At 39.5% G+C, this 17,515-nt stretch overlaps 5 protein-coding genes across 5 annotated transcripts; 3 read left to right on the top strand and 2 right to left on the bottom strand.

Annotated features, from left to right (window-relative positions):
* Nucleotides 1-191: 191 nt before the first annotated feature.
* LOC137718691 (poly(ADP-ribose) glycohydrolase 1-like) lies at nucleotides 192-3,862 on the bottom strand. Its single transcript, XM_068458241.1, has 11 exons — nucleotides 3,549-3,862; nucleotides 3,232-3,417; nucleotides 2,989-3,092; nucleotides 2,679-2,883; nucleotides 2,435-2,539; nucleotides 2,163-2,281; nucleotides 1,868-2,011; nucleotides 1,230-1,374; nucleotides 829-1,023; nucleotides 613-675; nucleotides 192-522 (listed from the first exon to the last, which is right to left on the bottom strand). Exons 1-11 carry the CDS (start codon nucleotides 3,795-3,797, stop codon nucleotides 343-345), a joined length of 1,695 nt encoding a protein of 564 aa, XP_068314342.1. The 5' UTR covers nucleotides 3,798-3,862; the 3' UTR covers nucleotides 192-342.
* An 859-nt stretch (nucleotides 3,863-4,721) lies between these two features.
* Nucleotides 4,722-7,446, bottom strand: LOC137718702 (4-hydroxy-tetrahydrodipicolinate reductase 2, chloroplastic-like). The gene is made up of 8 exons (XM_068458251.1): nucleotides 7,059-7,446; nucleotides 6,615-6,852; nucleotides 6,340-6,473; nucleotides 6,182-6,256; nucleotides 5,880-5,981; nucleotides 5,470-5,579; nucleotides 5,276-5,363; nucleotides 4,722-4,987 (listed from the first exon to the last, which is right to left on the bottom strand). The coding sequence occupies exons 1-8, from the start codon at nucleotides 7,314-7,316 to the stop codon at nucleotides 4,919-4,921; spliced, it is 1,074 nt and encodes a 357-aa protein (XP_068314352.1). The 5' UTR covers nucleotides 7,317-7,446; the 3' UTR covers nucleotides 4,722-4,918.
* A 53-nt stretch (nucleotides 7,447-7,499) lies between these two features.
* On the top strand, nucleotides 7,500-9,792 carry LOC137718713 (6,7-dimethyl-8-ribityllumazine synthase, chloroplastic). The gene is made up of 8 exons (XM_068458259.1): nucleotides 7,500-7,785; nucleotides 7,907-8,007; nucleotides 8,152-8,247; nucleotides 8,403-8,498; nucleotides 8,583-8,661; nucleotides 8,851-8,897; nucleotides 9,014-9,073; nucleotides 9,472-9,792. Exons 1-8 carry the CDS (start codon nucleotides 7,599-7,601, stop codon nucleotides 9,508-9,510), a joined length of 705 nt encoding a protein of 234 aa, XP_068314360.1. The 5' UTR covers nucleotides 7,500-7,598; the 3' UTR covers nucleotides 9,511-9,792.
* Nucleotides 9,793-10,822: 1,030 nt separating this feature from the next.
* Nucleotides 10,823-13,923, top strand: LOC137720199 (inactive glucose-1-phosphate adenylyltransferase small subunit 2, chloroplastic). Its single transcript, XM_068459239.1, has 9 exons — nucleotides 10,823-11,439; nucleotides 11,625-11,915; nucleotides 12,010-12,279; nucleotides 12,388-12,555; nucleotides 12,662-12,765; nucleotides 12,911-13,022; nucleotides 13,158-13,256; nucleotides 13,354-13,476; nucleotides 13,687-13,923. Exons 1-9 carry the CDS (start codon nucleotides 11,248-11,250, stop codon nucleotides 13,801-13,803), a joined length of 1,476 nt encoding a protein of 491 aa, XP_068315340.1. The 5' UTR covers nucleotides 10,823-11,247; the 3' UTR covers nucleotides 13,804-13,923.
* Nucleotides 13,924-14,512: 589 nt separating this feature from the next.
* On the top strand, nucleotides 14,513-16,766 carry LOC137718134 (desiccation-related protein At2g46140). Its single transcript, XM_068457641.1, has 3 exons — nucleotides 14,513-14,682; nucleotides 14,821-15,782; nucleotides 16,402-16,766. Exons 2-3 carry the CDS (start codon nucleotides 14,829-14,831, stop codon nucleotides 16,405-16,407), a joined length of 960 nt encoding a protein of 319 aa, XP_068313742.1. The 5' UTR covers nucleotides 14,513-14,682; nucleotides 14,821-14,828; the 3' UTR covers nucleotides 16,408-16,766.
* The last annotated feature ends 749 nt before the right edge of the window (nucleotides 16,767-17,515 follow it).

The raw sequence follows: 17,515 nt of genomic DNA, 5'->3' as shown, positions 1-17,515 counted from the left end.
ATTCGATTCAATCGGCAAAAATTGAGGAGTGAAAAGTGTAAAACGGCGGGTAGATAACTACACCCATATCAAATTTTATCATTTCTTTTCAACTTCTGATCTCACTTGGATATTGGTGTTCGTTCAGAGCTTTCATTTTAAGCTCCTTTTGCAGCAGCATAAGTTAAGGTCCGGCAAATATTCGCGGCACCTGAAGCCTGAAAGCCGTCTGCATTGCTATGCCGTGCCATAAATAGAATGTGCAACAAAAAACAAAGCAAAAGAAAAATGAAATCCTTCTACCAAAAAAAATAAACGCGACCATACGGGACAATACAACACAGCACAGGCATCAAGTTTTATTTAAGGCGAAATAGGCAAATCCAACATATCGGTATCATGACGAGGGGCAAGTAGAGATGGAAGGAGCCAAGTAAAGAATCCATCATCCGTCTCTCCCTTCAATCTCTGCGTTGAGTACTCCACCACCAAATTCCACAGATCTCCAACTGTCCATTCATGCGAATGTATCCATCGAGTTACCTACTCCACAAAGCGCAGAAAGTAAAATATAAACATGCTATACACACAGAGGCATAAAAGCTTGGCACGAGCTGGGTGGAGGGAATGTACCTGCTCTATGTTTCGCAATGCCTTCATGCCAAACGTGTAGTACAAAATGAATGGTCTTTCTGCCTGAAATCATATCCATTTTGATCATTGTTAAATCTTAGAATTCTCGTGAAATTGTCTGAGTCAGCTAAAGATTTCACACATGATATATATCCCATTCAGGCTTTTTCACAAAATTCTCCCTTTAGTTGCTTTGAAGGCGTAACATTAAACTACCTGAGAGGCAGCTAGCCACTGAACTATGGCCTTCACTTCAGGATCTCCTCCAAAAGCACCACATCCCCAATTCCCAGTTGCAATCCCAACTTCATCATCCTCATTATCCAGAGATGACATCTCAGAATCTCTGATCTGTTGGTGTACAGATTGTCCTCCAAACACCTTATCAGAATTTTCGCTAGTTTCCTGCAACTATAGAAATGTAAAAGTCAAAAGTCAAACAAGCAAATTTTCTTGTACAAGAACAGCAAGTTCAGATGATGCAAACCAAATATAAACTTTACATTAAGAGCTTGGCTAAAGTTAATAATGCAGATATCATTTCCAAATGTAGAACATCACCTAAAACCCCACACACACACACACAAACCAAGATAAAAGTGATAGAAAATTCATACCAAAAGATTATCACTACAAATGTCACTGGAGTCTTTAACATCTGGATGAAGCTGAACTCGAGAACATCCATCCTCTCGAAACAATCTCTTGTGCTGCTGATATTTCAATTGTTGAAAAAATCCACAGAATGCCTTATTAGTTTCCCTGTTGAAGCCAACAAGTAGGATAGATAAAACTTCAGCTATAAAACGAAGGAGATCAAATCTGCACTCAAGTGTGACAACAATCCAGCATAGTATCACCAAGAAATTGAAGGCAAGGATTTAGAATTTGAACAAAGAAGAAAACCAAGGGTTTGGGGTGCTACTTTATGCTTGTGAAGAGTAATTCAACAAAAGTAATTTGGGATGCTTGAAGCCTTCCTCGAAGTTGCAGGGACCTGATTGCTGAGACTTATTTCCTCTCGACTATATTTGAATGGAAGTTTCATTTCCTAAGTCTCAAAAAGTTTATTGTATGGAGTCCCCAAGGGCTGGCCTCCCACTCTCTTATGCAGCATTTATTAGCTTGGCTGAGTTGGGTGGATCGTGCCATAAAGCAATGTAAAATTGGCTAGGTAGATTATGGGTTTCTATTCAGGAAGCATGACTATACCATATGATTCAAATAATCTGTCTTTGCAGTACAATATACGTACCGCAGGAGGAACTCTTGTTTGTATTGTCTCATCCCCGGGCTGCATAATGCATCTATTGCAATAATTCTGGTTTTACGTCTTCTGAGAGAGTCTACATCCCTTTTGTCCACATAGTCACCAGCAAAACGAAAAGAAGAAGCATACCTACACCACTTAAAGAAATGACGACAATTGGAAAGCAGAACCAAATTAAATTCATGGTGTATTAACAACAAATGCTTAACTCCTCTAATCAAAATATATGTGATTACTGTCTAACAGACAAATAAGCAAACAATATGTTATCAATGCTCACCCTGTATAATCGGAAAACCTTTCTGCACCAATAATTTCTATAGCCTCATTATCTTCCATGGAAGGCATGAACAGCATGCTAGCAATTAATTCAGGATTGATCATGAAACGGATCTCTTCCTACGTGAGATGATAATAACAAATAAAATTAGGTGCTTCTGCAACTAGATCATGGCCTGCGTGATCCAAGAAAAGGTAAACATATAAAAATACAGTTTAAAAGTGCTGGCACGCACACTTAGATGAAACATATAAAGAGTCAAAAAACCTTACCTGTACACAGCCCCTGCGAAGAGCACCACCTCCTATATACTTGTTTGCAAAGTCAACTTCAAGAGCCCCACTTGACTGATCTTCTATCAAGCCTGAGCTGTGAACCTAGAACGATATGAAAAGACTACTTAGCAAGGTATTGCAACTGCAAAGCTGTAGTAGGACTAGGAGAACGAAAAGGGGAAATCAATCCATCTGCATGTAACCGGAGGCTTATTATTTAATACAGCTGCTCATCTTTTACCTCAAAGCGGCAGAGAGGAATGTCTGACTTGCTCCAAAAACTAGCCTTGGGATAAGAAATGCTTAAAGGATCATGTTCCAGAGGAAGAACTTTCCGCTCAAATGAGACAAAACCCTCAGGCATATGGAAACTTATCCTTTCAAAGTAGTGTATAATGCACCTTATCTTATTCTCCTGTTGTTCACTATAACTGTCATACAACGTCCTGAAAATACATTCGAGGTGGTAGGTATATTTAACTACAACTATACGTGTAGTAAAAGTAAACTAGAAGAAACAAGTGCCGCATAAGAAATCAAAGATGACATACGCAAACAAATGGTCGAAGTTGATGGTTGGGAGATGTCTGGCACCTCGTTTATTGGTGGGGAACAAACAAAATAACGAGCACCCGAGAAGAGCACTAATTAGTTCCTGAAAAGAAACGCGGACATTAATCAGTAAAGCAATACCACAACTAAAGGAAATTTTGGGATGCGATCGCTTATGGTTCTTCAGATAAAAAGCCAAAATAATGTTCACCAAGTGCAAGCAACAATGATGATAAAGATACCTGGCTGAGCAACACGATTCCTGCTGCTTGTGAATCCAGTAGACGAAGGCCATTTTTGACTCCATGGATAAGGCCACCTGCGTTTTGATAGTGGTATTCTAGCAGAGAGGGCAAGCGCAAAAGCAAATTCGCCAATGCCGGGACAACCTCTCCAAACCATTTCCTCGCTTCCTCCCTGGACATGAGCTGCACAACCCACGCCTTTCCATTCAGAATTCAGATGATATGCTAATGCTATGGATATCAAACACTTGAACAGAAAAAGGAAATTAAAAATAGAAGTGTACAAAATTGAATGAATTGCAGAAATGCAAGACCTCATCGAAGAAGAGGGCGTAGCCGTGTGGGGCGGAAGGAGCGACGGGGTGAGAGGAGATCGAAAGAGAGTGCCGGAGGTCCGAAATGGCTGTGAATAGCAGCTCCCCAGAATGCAACCCACTCTGCTCAGGACCTCCCGCCAACGCCTTTAGAGCATCCACCGCTTGCGACGGCCAGAACAGACTGCACGACCGTACCACCACCGGCAGATACTCTAGTATCGACTTCAAGTCTTCCCTCCCTTCCATTCTGTGGTATCACTTCCTTCGTCTCCCTCGCACTCGCTGTTGAACTGCTCTCCGGGGAAAGCGGTTCCTTTTCTTTCTTTTTTTTTATTGGGAGTCCACGTGATATTTCAGAGTTTTTCTGCGAGGAAATTATTATTATTTCGGGCTTGGGCCCGTTAGCGATGCGGAGCTAACGAGTCCAAAACAACATAAAAGGAACTCAAAATGTTCTAGAAATCCTAAAGGGAGACCCAAGCCTAAAAGATTTCACGCTTTGCGAATATCACGGGAGAAACTTTATCGCACGCATCTTTGTTTTTACTTTGTAAAAAAGTTATTTTCACAACTCAAATCCGTAACCTTTCCGTCACAAAATCAAAAAAAAAAAAAACAAAAAAACATTTCCATTTCGTCAAGGCTCCCTGTTTAGAATAAGTAACGCTCATCCTATTTTATTTTTTACCATTAACTAAAATATAATGCTTGTATTTTTTTACCATTAAATCAAATAAAACAAAAGAGAATCCAAAGTCAAAGTATTACACATTGCTTCTCCATTACCAAGCGCTGCAATTTGAAGGTTGCATTGCTTCTATTTGGTGTTGGTTCATATTTCTATTGAACCTTGTAACATCAAGTAAAACGGTAAAGGTAATGGGAGCATACCAACCAGCTCTGGGTTAGTTGATACTCTCTCAAATTTTGCGTTCCGATGCATCCTAGTAATTCGGACTACTAGTAGGCAGCAGCACGCTATTCAAACTAGAGCACCTGTTTGCAGGAACAACACTAGCAAACACCATCACTTAGTTTCTGTGCTTAACTGAACGGCCAAGCACATCTGTCGTGTTCGAATGTTCATAAACCAAGACAAGAAAAGCCTGCTCAACAGCTTGTCTGTGCACACTACCATATCGGCCAACAATATCAGGTGCATCTCGAATATAAACGTAAACTTATATATTCATGTTTCCTTCAACCAAACTACAAAACATTAGCAGGAAGGAAAACAATAACTGACAAAGATAAGGTCGAAACTACTAATCCGAAACTTATGTCCCTATTTTCCTCAAACAGAATCCAATTATTTTAAACTAGTTAATTTACTACTACAGACTACACCCTTCGTACAAAGCCAACTATCATCGCATGTTACCCTCTCGCAGGACATCCATCATATTGTAGATCCGCTTGTCTGCCTTCGAATGAATCTGCATTCATACAATATTTCATATCATAAAAGTAAAGTATTGCATAAAAGGTCCTACGAGTTTCTAGCTTAATCACTAAATATACGTTATCAATATTCTAGCCAAATAATTGATGAGTATTCAAATCAGATACTATATTTGAATAGGAACTTAACCAATCTTCTTTCCAGTCGTCAAAGTAGTTCATTAATATATTATTTCTTAAGACCAAAATTTCATTATTATTAAAACCATCATGAGCACTGCAGCAAGTAGGAAAGCAAAAGAGGGATAGAAAAGCTTCAGCACCTTCTTGGCAAGGAAAATAACAGCATCGATTGTACCCTCTGCATATATTGATCTCCCACAAACATTATGCTGAAACTCAAAAGAAACTCTGCAAAAAGGGGAAATAAATTCAATGGACCAGAGTTACAACTATAAACAAAAGAAAATTTGTCTGCGAGAGAAAGAGAGACAGCGAAAGAGGATATTCTTATTACGTTTTATCAGGTGAGGTCAGATGATACATATGAAATGCGTGACCACACAAATGCTCCTCTGGAACTCCCACCAGCTCCAGTTGTTGCTGGGGATCCCGGATCAATTGGATCTGATGAAATTTGTCAGAAGATTGAAAAATAAATAAAATGATGAAGGATGAAAGATGAAAGAAGAGTTATCCAAGTTTATTTGGTACTTCATGTAATGGGACTGACCATGCTTTCTTAACCTCAAAGAAAATGATATGTAAAACAAGCCTACTTTCCTCGCAAATTTGAAAAATAAAGTAATAAGGAGTCTAACGTGTTCCATATAAAACTAACCGGATGAGGCAAAATGAAAAAGAGATGCTACAATTAACCATTTCTAATTATCAAAGGCTATGATTAACATGTATCAATTAACATGCCTGTTCCATATCAAAGGACACCCCCAACTTCTGGAAGCAAGAAATAACAGCCTTGGCAGTTCCTGATGCATCAACTTTAGTTGCTTGATGGGATTCCATCACCTGAAATTTAAAATATATGAACAAGGCACATCGGATAATATGAACAGAAAACATATAAAAGAAGAACTTTCAGAAAAATGTAGCACACCAGTCAAATGAATGTCAATATTATACTGAAACATGACCTTTTTATCAAATAATTACTTTCTCTTATATTATATTTAGCATCAGTAACAAATTATAAGGGAAAAGTGAAGTACCTGTAGAGAATACCCAGAGAAGGCTCCAGGAAATTGCTCAGCCATGATATCCATGGCTGCAAGAAATGCCACAACCTATTCATACCAAACAACGATTAGGATATGGTAGGCAAGCCCCCAGAATATTAGAAACCATTAAGGTACCAAATCCTAATCACCTGTTTCCCCATCTGTGGAGAAATCACTGCATAGACTTTTGAGTCTTCTACAGTCTTATACAATTGATCCCTGTCCCCGCCTGTTGTTCCCATCACGAAGGGCACTCCAACTTTGCAATATAGCTCTGCATTATCTGGATACGATGGAAAAAAAAACCCCAAGAGAATAAAGACACAGAATCACCTACACTATTTGCAGCAACAATGGAAAAGAAAACACTTTTGAAGTAAACGAACGTCGATATAGAGTTTTCCAAACCTACGGTATTACTTACCATTGACCGCAGAAGGGACGGTGAAGTCGATGACAATCAAATTGGGATATTTCTGGAAAAGGGATGCAAGGGTGCTTTCTCTTTCATGAGGACCATGCACTAGAATCTCGTTTGCACCGACTTGGACGGTTTGGCCAGATTCCTCAGCGGAGCCAAAAGAAACTGGAACCACGGTGAGTCCGGCAGAATTTGCTGCTTGGATGATGGCCTTCCCCATTTTGCCACTACATCCATTTACCTTTTGGACAAAAAGAAGACAAATTCATGGAATTTGGCATCGCTAACATAGCTGCCGTGCTGGGAGTTATGATTTGAATTATCAAAGTTCCAATCATGCAAATTATCATAGGTGCTGGGAGTTTGACGGCAATTGATTGAAATTTCTGAAAAGGCTATTGATTTAGAGTAGCAGAGTAACAAGTAATAAGATAAGGAAAGCATTACCATGATAGGAATGTCAATCTTGTTCTTGGAGGGAGACTGCTCAAGCTCAACGCTTTGGCCGGGTACGGCTGAAACTGACATCACCTTTGCAGTTGCTGCAGCTGACGACGACGACAATGAAAGTGTCTGCCTCCGAGCAGTGAAGACGGTAGCCGCATCCAATCTGGTGGTTGCAGCTCCAGCCAAGAACGCCCGCTTCAGCTGCTGAGGAGGAAGAATCGCACAATGGGCGGCTGGAAGTTTGAGCATGGTCGCCATTGTAGCGGAGGCTTCTTTGGGGGTTAGGGTTTTAGGACAGAGGACGTCGCAGGGGGGGATTTGATTTGATTAGGGTTTTATTAAGATAAAAATGGCTTGGAAATTTTAACTTTTTTTAAAATGTGATTTTTTTTTTTGTTAAGTTCCCAATTTCTTTCTTTGTTGAGAACTGTGTAAGTGTCAGAGAGAGAAGGAAAGAGTGCACTTTAAACGCAGCGTTTTGGTGTAGGTCTAAAATCACTTAAGAGATCTGTCTGTTGCTGTGAAAGTTGAAGGAAGAAAATGGCTGCTGCTTGGGCTTCAACACAGTGTTTCAACTCTCGCCTCCTCCCACCGCCGGATACTTGTCGTTCCCACGGAGGCAGAGGCAGCAGCAGCATTCAACGCCTTCTCCTGTCGTCTCAGATTCCCAAATCCCTCTCTCTTTCTTCGTCGCCATCTTCCTCTTCGTTTTCCATAGGAGGAGGAGGTTGACTTTTTTTATTCTCTCTTAGTAGATTATAATTCAACCATTTCTTTTCTGCTTTCTTATTGTTATTATCTGGTTTTTGGCAAAGCAAAATCGATTTTGGTTTTGTTTCTGATTGCAGGTGCAATTGAGAGGAAGGAGCGTTCGTCTTTTGCTCAGACAGCGGCTGTTCGCCATCTCGTGGGTTCCGTCACCAAAACTCAGGGCCTCCGTTTCGCAGTGGTCAGTGGTCGCTACTCCTCCCTCCCTAACTCTCTTCTCCTTTCTTATTTACAATCCAATCGAATTATGTTTCTTCTAATAAGTCTTCTGATGTTTAATGCCTTCCTAAATCTTTTAATGCTTCCAAATCTTATCAAATCTCAGGTTGTGGCGCGGTTCAATGAGTTTATAACAAAGCAGCTGTTAGAGGGAGCTCTGACCACTTTCAGCAACTACTCAATTCAAGACGAGGATGTTGACGTATGTAACATAAATAAACTCACAAATACGTACACACATACTCTGCATTCGTTCCGCTTCCGTCAGTAAATATCATGTCTTATGTTTCTTTCTTGCTTTTCCACCAGCTGATTTTACATGACCTTGACTGATTATTGCTATTGCCTTTCCCTCAGGTTGTGTGGGTTCCTGGTAGTTTTGAAATCGGTGTAACTGCACAGAGGCTTGCAAGTTTGGGAAAATATCATGCAATTCTATGCATCGGAGCTGTGGTACTTTCATGCATTTTGTTTATCCTTATAAAATAGTACATTGTGTCCATGAAAGCTAATTTATCAACTGCTTCTTGTCAGTAGATTAGAGGTGATACAACCCATTATGATGCGGTTGCTAATTCAGCAGCATCCGGAGTACTTTCAGCCGGATTACAATCAGGTTGCTGCCTGTTTGTTTTTTGTTAGTTTCCATATTAGTTTTTTGCTGGGATGATCTGTCCATTCCCGAATCTATTCTTGGGTTGGTGGTAGTCTCTCTCGCATACATTAAGGTTCCTTTTTCTTCTGATATGCTTGAATTCTGTTTCCTCGTTAAAAAAATTGAACTGCTTCTCTTATGTCGCTGTAGGAGTGCCGTGTGTATTTGGTGTCCTAACTTGTGATGATATGGAGCAGGTAAATATTTTATCATAGTATTCAAATGTAGCACTGAAAACTCTAGAGAGTTTTCTTTTTATTACAGGAGTGGGAAATATGATCGATCATACTGTTTCCTTTTACTACCATCACAGGCTATCAATCGAGCGGGTGGTAAATCTGGAAATAAGGGTGCAGAGACTGCTATGACAGCTGTAAGTTGATATCAAATTATTCTTAATTAAGTTATCTTGGTAGCGTAGGTATTGCATTTGATTTTGGTTAATTGCTTCCCTTTATATTTTTCTTTTGAGTGTTGAGAATTATAAAAATGTAGTGTTTAAACTTAATCCAATGCATTAATATAATTTAACTTTTAATTAGAAACTGTAATCTGATTAAAACCCTTCCATATGACACTAATATAACCTGGCCTTTAGGGAGTTTGTATGAATAAGAGGATAGATGCAAGTAGGTTCCATGTTGAAGACGGGATTGTTTATTCATGAACTGCGCTTTTATATATTTTCTGTTTGTTCCAAGGGTAATTTCATTTTTCTCTGTTTTTAGTTTAGGTATAACCCGTTCATGATTATTTTGATTTGCACCGCAGATTGAGATGGCATCTTTGTTTGAGCACCAACTGAAGTAATGGTAATGTTACTCTGAGTCTGAGGAGAGGCAGATAAATTTGTAGTTTGGTCAGTGACTCAATGTTTTCCGTTGCTAGATGTGTTCATTGTTGTTGTTGTTCCATTTTTGAACTGCTAGAATATATGTCTTGTGGGTAATCTAAAACTGGAACATGGTAAACCACATTATCCCAAACTGTGGTCGGCTCTTTGTTGATTGTTAAACCCTGATAAAGAGCAATTGAGTAGAAATAAGAAGTATGTTTGATGTTATGAATAAAAAGCTCATCGCTTTCTGGGTACGTGTGATTTTGTGTTGCTATTCCACATTTACAAGCATTTGATTCTTCGATCCTCGTGGCTCCTTCATTAAACATCTCACTTTTTAACATGAGGTTGAAATCTAGAACAAAACGCCGTTAGGAGGTCTTGTTGCTGTAGTACCATCTTCTCTTGCAATGTTTTGGTGGCTGGTGTACGAGGCCAGAGGAAGTGGTTGGTGCTGTTACTAGATGAGCTGCTCTTAGCCAAGTTAGCATACCTGTGTTTCGTGTACATTTGCACAGAGCTTTCATGTTGGGAATGTGGCTCATAACTTAAGATGTCGATGTAAAGAAACAGGTCGGGTATCCGAAGATTTCGCTAGGTGCAAGCCCCTTTTGTTATCAGGGTTACGGTATTGAATTAAAATATCTAAGCTGCAAAAAAACCTCGGATACAGCTGCTTATGAGAAAGACTTACATGGAACATGCTCATTGCAATGTGGTGTTCCGATCCAATCAGACACCGTTAAGTGTAAGTTTTTCTCCACATGACATATGACAATGTATTATTGGATCGAAAGGTAACAACTAACTCCTTATAAGTTGCTCTCCTACGGCGGAAACTCACAAGGGATGGCCACCCTGGACTGTCTTCACATCACAGCAAAATAAAAAGACCTATAAAATACTTTGAAAACGCATACTAGTTTTATGGCATGTGTTTCTTCATTTCATATTATTTTAAAGAGAAGACGGGCAGAGGAAGATGAGAGAGCCAACAATGCCTGCCTTGGATGCCACTCCATTCCAAAATGCCCAACAGTAAAGTGACAAAACTGCCCTTATCAAAGGAAACAGAACCTCTCTGGATCTCTTCCATCAAATTCATTCTATCACCTAATCAGGGCCCTTGAAATTTGATCCAACGGCTAAAGTTATTATAACTTTTAAAAGGGCCCTCTGATTATAGCCGTTGAATCAAATTTCAAAAGCCCGGATTGATTGATTTGGTGGATTTGGTGGAAGGGATCCGGAGATGATCCCTTTCCCTTATCAAAAGACATCTTTTCCTGCAAGTACCATGTAATTGAAAAGGGTGTTACTTGTTAGGGTAAGAACGTCATTTGCAGTTGAAGAGATTGGACAAGCTTTTGTTGTTAAACAGCAGAGGTTTTGTTTGTGCAGCTGTTTAGGAAATGAATAACTTGGAAGACATAGGAAAACAAAGAGAACAAACAGCTGAAAAGAACAAAGAGAAAAAGAAGAAGCTCAGAATCAAAGTTACGTTATTAAAAATGTTGATTCTAATCAGGTCTCTTATCACGTTGCCGCAATGCAAGCAAGGTTTGCTAAATATTCCCCTTGTTATACGATCTATTTGGTCTTAAACCAGTTGGATTCAGAAGACGAAGGCGAGCAAATTATTCCTTCAATATAGATTTGCAATTGTACATACATTCACTTCTCTTGTCGTGCTCTGTCTGTATATCGTGATGGTGATCTTTCATCGTTGTTTTCCCTCCGTTGTTGGCATCCGCACAAAGTGCTCCGTTACTGCATCAGATGGTAGGATTCACGAAAACCATTCCCTCAAGCTTCATTCTACCACTCTTCCTCCGAGCTTCTTGATATCCAAGTCACACCAGCCTGAGACTCCAACTTCGTTGTTTCCTCCGGCCACTCAGGTTTAATTCAATTCCTGCTTAAATCATGCCAATGATGCATAAACTCTCAAGTTGCTTTAATTACCTCTAACGGAAATGCTAGTTCGCGTATAGGATATTATCTTTAATCAATTCTTGTTCACAATACGGTTAGATGATTCATGAGCATCGGTTAGATTACGTATGTCTACATTTATTCATGTCAGAGTGTGGCAGCTGTTGTGTTCGGGGATGGGCACGAGTCACAACTTTACCCGCTGACAAAGAGAAGATCAGAAGGGGCGATACCTATTGCGGCAAATTACAGGCTCATTGATTCAGTTGTGAGCAACTGCATTAGCAGCAACATAAGCCACATATATGCTCTCACACAGGTTAACTCTACTTCTCTCAATTCCCACCTTTCCAGAGCTTACTCTGGAGTTGGTCTTGGGAATGAGGGCTTTGTTCAGGTCATTGCCGCGTATCAGAGCCCCGGTAATAACAGATGGTTTCAGGTCTGAAATCTCTCGTGTACTGAAAATAATCCTGACTTTTATTACTTCGGTAGTTACAGTTCAGAGTCTTGAAGTTTTAGTAACTTGATATTAGGGAACTGCTGATGCTGTGAGAAGATGTCTGTGGGTGCTGGAAAAGTATCCCGTGACTGAGTTTTTGGTCCTTCCCGGTCACCATCTCTACACAATGGACTACCAGAAACTCATCATGTCCCACCGAGACAATGGCGCTGACATTACCATTGCTACATCTGTTGCCAGGAGACTTCATGATCCGGGATTTGGCTTTCTAAATGTGAATTCTGAAAATCAAGTTACAGATTTCAGACTGAATTTGGAGGGAAAGTCGGTTAATGTTGCTTCGGTAAGTACTATTCAACAGATTCTTTTTTGTTTTTTGTCTTCCACAAATGTCTGTTCATATGGTATGATTTCCGGTGTTTTCTGAGGCCGCATAAAACTGAATTTTCAGGCCAAAAGCTCAAGAAAATCGAACAGTACGGCTCAAAGTAGTATGGCAAGTATGGGAATTTATCTCATCAACAGAGGTGTAATGAAAAGGCTTCTGGAAGAACATTTTCCAAAGGGAAATGACTTCACAAGTGAAGTAATTCCGGGTGCCATATCTTTCGGAATGAAGGTCATACCTGCATACATAGTGTAATATGTATTTATTTTTCTCTTGTGGTATTACTTTCAGAGTGCTAATTCAAGCACAGTACTGCGCTTTTTGTGCGAGGGGTCAGGTTCAAGCTTATGCATTTGACGGATATTGGGAGGACATGAGGAATATTAAAGCATTCTACGAAGCAAATATGCAAAGCACAAAGGATGCAGACGTAGGATATAAGTCAGTAACTCGATCTCATACATATAACATTTAACACTCACACACACATAATGTGCGGGGAAAGGCTGAAAGCTGATTTGGAGCGCTCAGTCCTCAATGTCATTGACTAACACACAAACTTGGTGCTTGCATATATATAGCGCAGCTTCTACGACAGAGAAAGTCCGGTCTACACATTGCCTCGGCGTCTGCCTCCAACTCAAATAACAGACGCTGTAATTACAAACAGTGTAATTGGAGATGGTTGCATCCTCAATGTAAGCAGAGCATTGTTCTTGTAGGATTTTGAATTCTTTCTTCAAATTTTATCGGTTGGATGTCTCCGAAAAACTAGTACATACTCAACTGATGTAAACTGAATGCATGGGGGTTTTGGACTTGTACAAGAGTAGGGATGCAGGATCAAAGGCGCGGTAATTGGTATGAGGACGAGAATCGGAAATGGGGCTATAGTCGAGGATTCAATCATCATGGGTTCAACCACGTACCAAGTAAGGACTAAGGATCCATCCCCTTGACCTTTGTTGTTTGTTGTCTTTCTTTTTTCTCTATGTTATTTTATACTGACAGTGAGAGTGAGAGTCGCAGACAGAAGATGGAGGGAAGAGGAAAGGCATGGCGGGTGCGATCCCCGTGATGGGAATTGGCGAAGATACTCAAGTAAGGAAGGCTATTATCGACAAGAATGCAAGAATTGGCAACAATGTTATGGTATGTATGTATGTATGTATGTAAGGATATATACTACTATTTTCCGTTATCCTCAACAACAACAACAAAGCCTTGTTCCATTAGGTGGAGTTTGTTGTATGAATCTCAGAACGCTCACTCGGTTTTTCATTATCTTCAATTTAATGAAATAGCATGAGTGGGGTTTTGATGATAATATTGTGGACTAATGGCTGTGTGTGCTTGGTGCAGATCATCAATAAAGATAATGTGAAAGAAGCGGACAGAGAAAGTGATGGATATTGTATTCGTGACGGAATACTAGTCCTCCTTCCGAGTGCAGTAATTCCGGATGGCACCATTATCTGATCATTCATTCATTTCATTTGCATTTTGATTGTTTTAGTATTACAACCCCAGTCAGTCTCCAGCTAATCAGATGGAATAAAAAGGATAAAAAAGGAAGTTGGAATATCTTTGCTGAGCCTTCCCTTCCCTTCAATTGAATTTATTTTTAGAAAACTAATAACAATTGTTTGAAAACTAAGTTTTAATCAAAAGGATAAAAATGTATTGGAAGTGAATAGTACCGACTTTTTAGAATAAAAATATTTTTTTCGTTAAAAGTGAATAGTACTATGAATGTTTTGTTAAAATTCTATCTATTTTTGGGTTGAATTTGAAGCAAAAGACACATAACCTATGTCCTATCCAACTCCAACAATATAACAACTAGAAAAAAAGTAAATGACGTTTTATCACAGTGACAGAAAAGCACCGATCCTTATGCCATTTGATACGAGTTTGGTTTCCACCTATCTCCTTTTCCTTAACAACTAACAATTTAATCTACTAACGCTATCGTTTATAAAAAAAAAAAACAAAAATGAAAAGTAACTAATTTACTTACCTACCTTATTTGGCCAAATTAATTACCAAACAGATTAACGGAGATTGGCGTGAGTCCCGCGTACAGTTTAATGAGGTGGGACCTCTTCCATCTCTATCTATACAACACGGACGGTACACGTCGCCCGGCTTCCTCATAAATAATCATAAAAATAAACACTAATTCATATATTTTATCAACACAATTTCAAAAAATGATTAATGCGATCAGCCGGCCAAAAATGTAAAGAGATTGTCCACTGCTTTTCAAGTTAGCAATTCTACTTGTACCTGGATTGAATTTTCTTTGAATCTCTGCTGCTGCTGCTGCTTGAATTGGGGAGGAACTTCCGGTAACAGGTAAGTATTTCGATCATTGACCTTTAGATCTCGTCCCATCACATCTCTGATGATTGACCTCTCTGTTTGATTTAGTGTGTCGAAAAGAACCATATAAGGGAATCGATTGCAAATTTATATATGTTTATTAATTTATAGGGGATTCCATGGCGTCGTCTGATGATAAGCCGGACATTGTGGATCGGGGCGCTAAGGAGAAGAAAGATCACAAGAAGGAGGAGGGGGAGGAGGAGGGTGGATTTATTGACAAGGTGAAGGATTTCATCCATGACATTGGGGAGAAGATCGAGGGTGCCATTGGGTTCGGCAAGCCAACCGCCGATGTTACTGCCGTTCACATCCCCAGCATCAATCTCGAAAAGGCCGAGATCGTGGTGGATGTGCTCATCAAGAACCCTAATCCGGTTCCCATCCCTCTCATCGACATTAACTACTTGATCGAAAGTGATGGGAGGAAACTTGTCTCCGGGTTGATCCCCGATGCTGGGACAATCCACGCCCACGGGGAGGAGACTGTCAAAATTCCCATCCACTTGGTGTACGATGACATCAAGAGCACCTACCATGACATCAAGCCTGGAAGCATCATTCCGTACAGGGTCAAGGTCGATCTCATTGTGGATGTCCCTGTCATCGGCAGAATCACTATCCCCCTCGAGAAAACTGGAGAAATCCCCATCCCTTACAAGCCTGATGTCGATGTTGAGAAGATCAGGTTTCAAACCTTCTCCTTTGAGGAAACCGTTGCGGTCCTCCATTTGAAGCTGGAGAACATGAATGACTTTGACTTAGGCCTCAATGCCCTCGACTACGAGATTTGGCTGTGTGATGAGAGCATTGGGGGTGCAGAGCTCGCCAAGTCTGCCAATCTTACTAAAAAGGGCATTACTTATGTCGACGTTCCCATTACCTTCAGGCCTAAGGATTTCGGGTCTGCGCTCTGGGATATGATTCGGGGAAAGGGTACCGGCTACAGCATCAAAGGGAATATCAATGTGGACACGCCCTTTGGAGCCATGAAGTTGCCCATTGTCAAGGAGGGTGGTACTACACGCATCAAGAAGAACAAGGAAGATGGCGGTGATGACGATGATGATGAGGTAATGTGTATATATGTAAACTATGTGTGCATTCTGCATGATTCTCATGAATCTCCAAGAGTAGATAGTGGATCATTTGTAGTTGATATGATATCTCTTTGATCCGTTATATATATATCAAAAACCTTGAAACAGGGATCAACTATTAGACTATGTGTTAAATTGTTAATGTATGTCACCACCATGGCCCATCCGTAAACAGTTAATCATTTACCGTATGAATATGATGGAACAAATTGAAAAGGAGGACATAAATGAATGATCAACTATAATTATGCTCTGTGTATGGTGTGGTGTATACTAACTATGAATGATAATGTACTTGTTCCCTGACTTACCACTTGATGGAATGTTTGCAACTTCCCCTTTAGTATCGGAATTGTATTCGTTTATGTACAGATTACAACGTTGAGCTTTCACTTGTTTTGCCCACATATGCTCTGCAGTTGTAAATAAAACTCACGGTTGCATTGCATATTAACTTTTATGCATACGTGCTCAATAAGTGTGACTATGTTTTGTTTGTTATCGGGTGAACGGAGTCGCAATGCTTTATCATGAATCCATGATTCATTGCCTTCTTGCGGTTATAGCTAACTTTGAAATGTTGTCTTTGCAGGATTAGAGAGGGATGTTGGGTTGGGTTGACAAGCGAAACTAGTAGTTGTTGTCGTCTGTTTATCTGTACTGGTGTTTTGGAATAATAGATCAATATTGAGGCATTATTTCTGGTGGTAAGTTAAGCTGTTTTGGAGGAGAAATTGGTGTGATTGCTGTGGTTGGATGGATCATGGAAGGGAAAGGTGTTACAGTTGGTGTGTTATTGTAATAGCCTAATAGATGTTGCAGTTTTCGCTTTGGGGTGATCAAGTGATTTGAGTTTTCAGTGATTGTGAACAGGATTATGATGATAATATGATTATTAATGTTTAAAATCTGTATCTTTCTTACTTACCTTGTCTATATTATGATTATTAATTATTATGGTTGCTGTTTAAGTTGTTGGTTGCTGTTTAAATCGATTTCTTATTATTTAGATGGATGGATTGTTGGTGGTTCAGGATGGATTTGGATCCCATCCGGATCCAAATTATGAGGATTCTAGGGATTCTCACATATTAATCATTTATCGTGCATCGTACGATCAGAAATTATTTGACTTTTTTATTTAAAATTAAACACAAATAGTACCTAACGATAACTGTCTGCACGATAGATGATGAACGACTAGAATATGGAGATCCTTAGGATTCCTGTAAAGTGGATCCTCTTCCGTTCAGAATGTTGTATCATCATCTGGATTCTGGTATACAGACAACTTGTTTGTAGCATAAGAACATATTTGAGATAGTATTATGATGATAGAGTCAAATCAACATTGAGTAGGAACTTAGAATGAGGGAATGCGGTAGATGATAGAGTCAAATCAACATTGAGTAGGAACTAGGAACTTAGAATGAGGGAATGTGGTAGATGATAAAGTCAAATCAACATCGAGTAGGAACCTAAAATGAAGGAATGCGGTAGTAATAAGGCATTTTAACCGTTCTTGAAATTAACATACTTCTTCACTTTAGTCATTAAAATTTGAAATCAATAGAAATGGCACTTGAGTTTGTTCATTATCAACTATTTTTGTTCTTCTAGGAAAAACTCTGTTGAATAAGGACCAATGGGCCAAATTTGAAAGTATTTTTGTTATTTTCTTTCTTTGTTTAACTAAATTTCTTATG

This window comes from Pyrus communis, chromosome 1 (assembly GCF_963583255.1).
Source record: "Pyrus communis chromosome 1, drPyrComm1.1, whole genome shotgun sequence".
NCBI classification, from domain to species: domain Eukaryota; kingdom Viridiplantae; phylum Streptophyta; class Magnoliopsida; order Rosales; family Rosaceae; genus Pyrus; species Pyrus communis.
Note: the sequence above shows the minus strand (reverse complement) of the source record. Positions and strands in the feature narration are given on the sequence as shown.

Coding starts and splice junctions, on each gene's coding strand:
- LOC137718691 (XM_068458241.1), bottom strand. CDS start 3,797: ATGGAAGGGAGGGAAGACTTGAAGTCGATACTAGAGTATCTGCCGGTG. Junction 2,884..2,988: donor AACTTCGACCATTTGTTTGC/GTATGTCATCTT, acceptor ATGTATTTTCAG/GACGTTGTATGACAGTTATA. Junction 523..612: donor CATTGCGAAACATAGAGCAG/GTACATTCCCTC, acceptor TTTGTGGAGTAG/GTAACTCGATGGATACATTC.
- LOC137718702 (XM_068458251.1), bottom strand. CDS start 7,316: ATGGCGACCATGCTCAAACTTCCAGCCGCCCATTGTGCGATTCTTCCT. Junction 6,257..6,339: donor CTCCACAGATGGGGAAACAG/GTGATTAGGATT, acceptor TGGTATGAATAG/GTTGTGGCATTTCTTGCAGC. Junction 5,364..5,469: donor CTGACCTCACCTGATAAAAC/GTAATAAGAATA, acceptor CCCTTTTTGCAG/AGTTTCTTTTGAGTTTCAGC.
- LOC137718713 (XM_068458259.1), top strand. CDS start 7,599: ATGGCTGCTGCTTGGGCTTCAACACAGTGTTTCAACTCTCGCCTCCTC. Junction 8,008..8,151: donor AGGGCCTCCGTTTCGCAGTG/GTCAGTGGTCGC, acceptor ATCAAATCTCAG/GTTGTGGCGCGGTTCAATGA. Junction 8,499..8,582: donor TTCTATGCATCGGAGCTGTG/GTACTTTCATGC, acceptor TCTTGTCAGTAG/ATTAGAGGTGATACAACCCA.
- LOC137720199 (XM_068459239.1), top strand. CDS start 11,248: ATGGTGATCTTTCATCGTTGTTTTCCCTCCGTTGTTGGCATCCGCACA. Junction 12,280..12,387: donor AGTCGGTTAATGTTGCTTCG/GTAAGTACTATT, acceptor CTGAATTTTCAG/GCCAAAAGCTCAAGAAAATC. Junction 12,766..12,910: donor GATGCAGACGTAGGATATAA/GTCAGTAACTCG, acceptor TATATAGCGCAG/CTTCTACGACAGAGAAAGTC.
- LOC137718134 (XM_068457641.1), top strand. CDS start 14,829: ATGGCGTCGTCTGATGATAAGCCGGACATTGTGGATCGGGGCGCTAAG.